Source organism: Penaeus vannamei, unplaced genomic scaffold, assembly GCF_042767895.1.
Source record: "Penaeus vannamei isolate JL-2024 unplaced genomic scaffold, ASM4276789v1 unanchor530, whole genome shotgun sequence".
NCBI classification, from domain to species: domain Eukaryota; kingdom Metazoa; phylum Arthropoda; class Malacostraca; order Decapoda; family Penaeidae; genus Penaeus; species Penaeus vannamei.
The window spans coordinates 1-2500 of record NW_027213534.1 but is presented as its reverse complement, the minus strand read 5'-3'; the positions used below and the strand labels follow the sequence as shown (position 1 = coordinate 2500).

Sequence of the window (2500 nt, the reverse complement as noted above, 5' to 3'; positions counted from 1 at the left end):
TGTATATAAATGTACATGTATATAAATGTACATGTATATAAATGTACATGTATATAAATGTACATGTATATAAATGTACATGTATATATATGTACATGTATACATATGTATATAATGTACATGTATATATATGTACATGTATATATATGTACATGTACATATATGTACAAGTATATATATGTACAAGTATATATTTGTACATGTATTTATATGTACATGTATTTATATGTACATGTATTTATATGTACATATATTTATATGTACATGTATGTGCATATATATATAAATATATATATGTATATGTATATATATGTACATGTATACATATGTACGTATATATGTTTAAGTATATACATGTGCATATGTATATGTATTTAATAATTTTAAGTATACATTTCTACATATCTATATATAAGATGAATACATCTATACATGATTCTTATACAACAATAAATAAATAAATAAATATATATATATATATATATATATATATATATAATATACATATTATTTATCTAAAAATAAAGGTCATATATGCATATATATATATATATATATATATATATATATATATATATATATATATATATATATGATTCTATATGACAATGTCTCTCTCTCTCTCTCTCTCTCTCTCTCTCTCTCTCTCTCTCTATATATATATATATATATATATATATATATATATATATATATATATATATATACACACACATACATACATACATACATATATAGACTTGCATATACATAAATATGATACATGCACATAATGTACTAATTCAGGAAGAATATGATATAAAAATAAATTCTATATTCAGAAAATTAATATAAAGTTAAATATATTGAGATTGTTAATTAATATGAGTTTATTAGAAAAATATGATTTTTGAGATTGTGTATTTCAACTTTTTTTCCAAAGTAAGAGAAAACATGGACTATCCACTTTGATATGATGCATACATTCAAATTACAATATTTTTTGGTACAAAATTGTATACTTATTTGGCATGAAATATTTCATGTCTGGATAAGTAAATAGAATTCTAAATCTGGTGGACTGCCATTATCAATTATGCCATACAATTATTAAACAGCATAACATAACTAGTAATCCCTAACTTTATGACAATATTGTAAGAATAACTAAGCGTTCTTCACTTTACTCAAGACCATTACATTTTTGGCCTCGTATTGTGCTCACTACACTTTAAGAGGTATGCTGCTCACTGCAACACAATCCTCAACAAATATTCTTGCATCATATTCTTCCTTTTGCATTTCTACAAACGAGAACGGCCACATAAACACACTATTTAAATCACATTCCGAAAACATACAGTTTGCTTGTGTTGATAAATCCTGTACAACAAAAGCACAGGCCAACACGGAACAATGCTCACTCCCGTCCCCGTCCCCCTCCCTCCTTCCCCCGTCCTCCGACCCCCTTGCTCTCCCTCCTGAAGGAAGCTCCGAGGCAGCATGCGGGCCTCCGCCTGCAGCATGGCCCGTCACACACCTCTCATCACAATGGAGTTCGAGCATCAGCAGCTGTGTGTGAGGCCGCGTGCCGCGTGTTCAGCCCCTCCCTCCCGCCCTCCCCTCCCTGCCATCCTCCTTCCCCATGCGGGTGTCTCCCCTCCCCTCCCTCCACTGCCACACCACCCCGCCGCCCACGGCCCCCCTCGGCCCCCTCCCTTCCCCCACGCCCGCGCCAAACTAGCAGTTGGGGCGCCGCCCTTGCCACGTGCAGGTCAACACGTGGCCGCACCCACTGGTCACACTGCCACCATATTCTGCTACAATAACAAAGGGAAAAGGAAATAACTGAAGGAGTCCGTGGCGCCAGCGACGTTGCCAAGTCTCTGTTCAGGGTGTGGGAGCCGCGTCTTAGGGTAAGATTGTAGGCGTTTTTGGAACGGGCGTGGGTGGAATGGGTGGGTGCCGGTGCCGCAGGTGTCACCACATCACCTGGTCCACCTAACAGCGGCGCCAGCCTGCCAGCCTGACTCACGGCGGGAAATACAAACATTGACGTTTCTCTCGGGGACGGTCGGGTGGCAGCCACACAAAGTAAGGTTCAATGACATGCTAACTTCACTCTTCCCTCTCTCTTTTGGCTTACCATTTGTCTAGCTTGAGAAATTCCTCTGGCTTCTTGTTCTTCTGTTCTGCCTTGAGTTTCACTGCCTCTTCGTAAAGGCCTATCACATAGTTAAACTGAGCGGCGGTGCCCTGCGAAAAGAAAGTCCTGGGATCGCGCATAGTCTCGGCCATGGTGGAGACTCAACCACACTGCGCGACCACACGGCCCGGCTCGCGCTGCCACCGCCGCCAACGCGCCGCCCTTCCAACACTCGCTTCCCACCGCGCCGCTGTCCGTCCTCTTCCAACACGGGACGCCTCTGCTTTCATGGACGTGGCCTCTGCATCATTTCGCGCTGTTGAAGGAAGGATTTTATATTTCAATATGGGAAGATTTTCTTATTTTGCAATAATA

The 2500-nt window shown here is 39.2% G+C and overlaps 1 protein-coding gene across 1 annotated transcript in view; it reads right to left on the bottom strand.

The window, feature by feature from the left end:
- LOC113822063 (protein amun) overlaps positions 1 to 2472 on the bottom strand; it is a gene marked incomplete at its 3' end in the record, with an annotated part of 44134 nt that extends 41662 nt beyond the window's left edge. The window contains 1 exon segment of the mRNA XM_070119679.1: positions 2126 to 2472. Within this exon segment, the coding sequence (XP_069975780.1) occupies positions 2126 to 2277 (152 nt within the window).
- Positions 2473 to 2500: the final 28 nt, after the last annotated feature.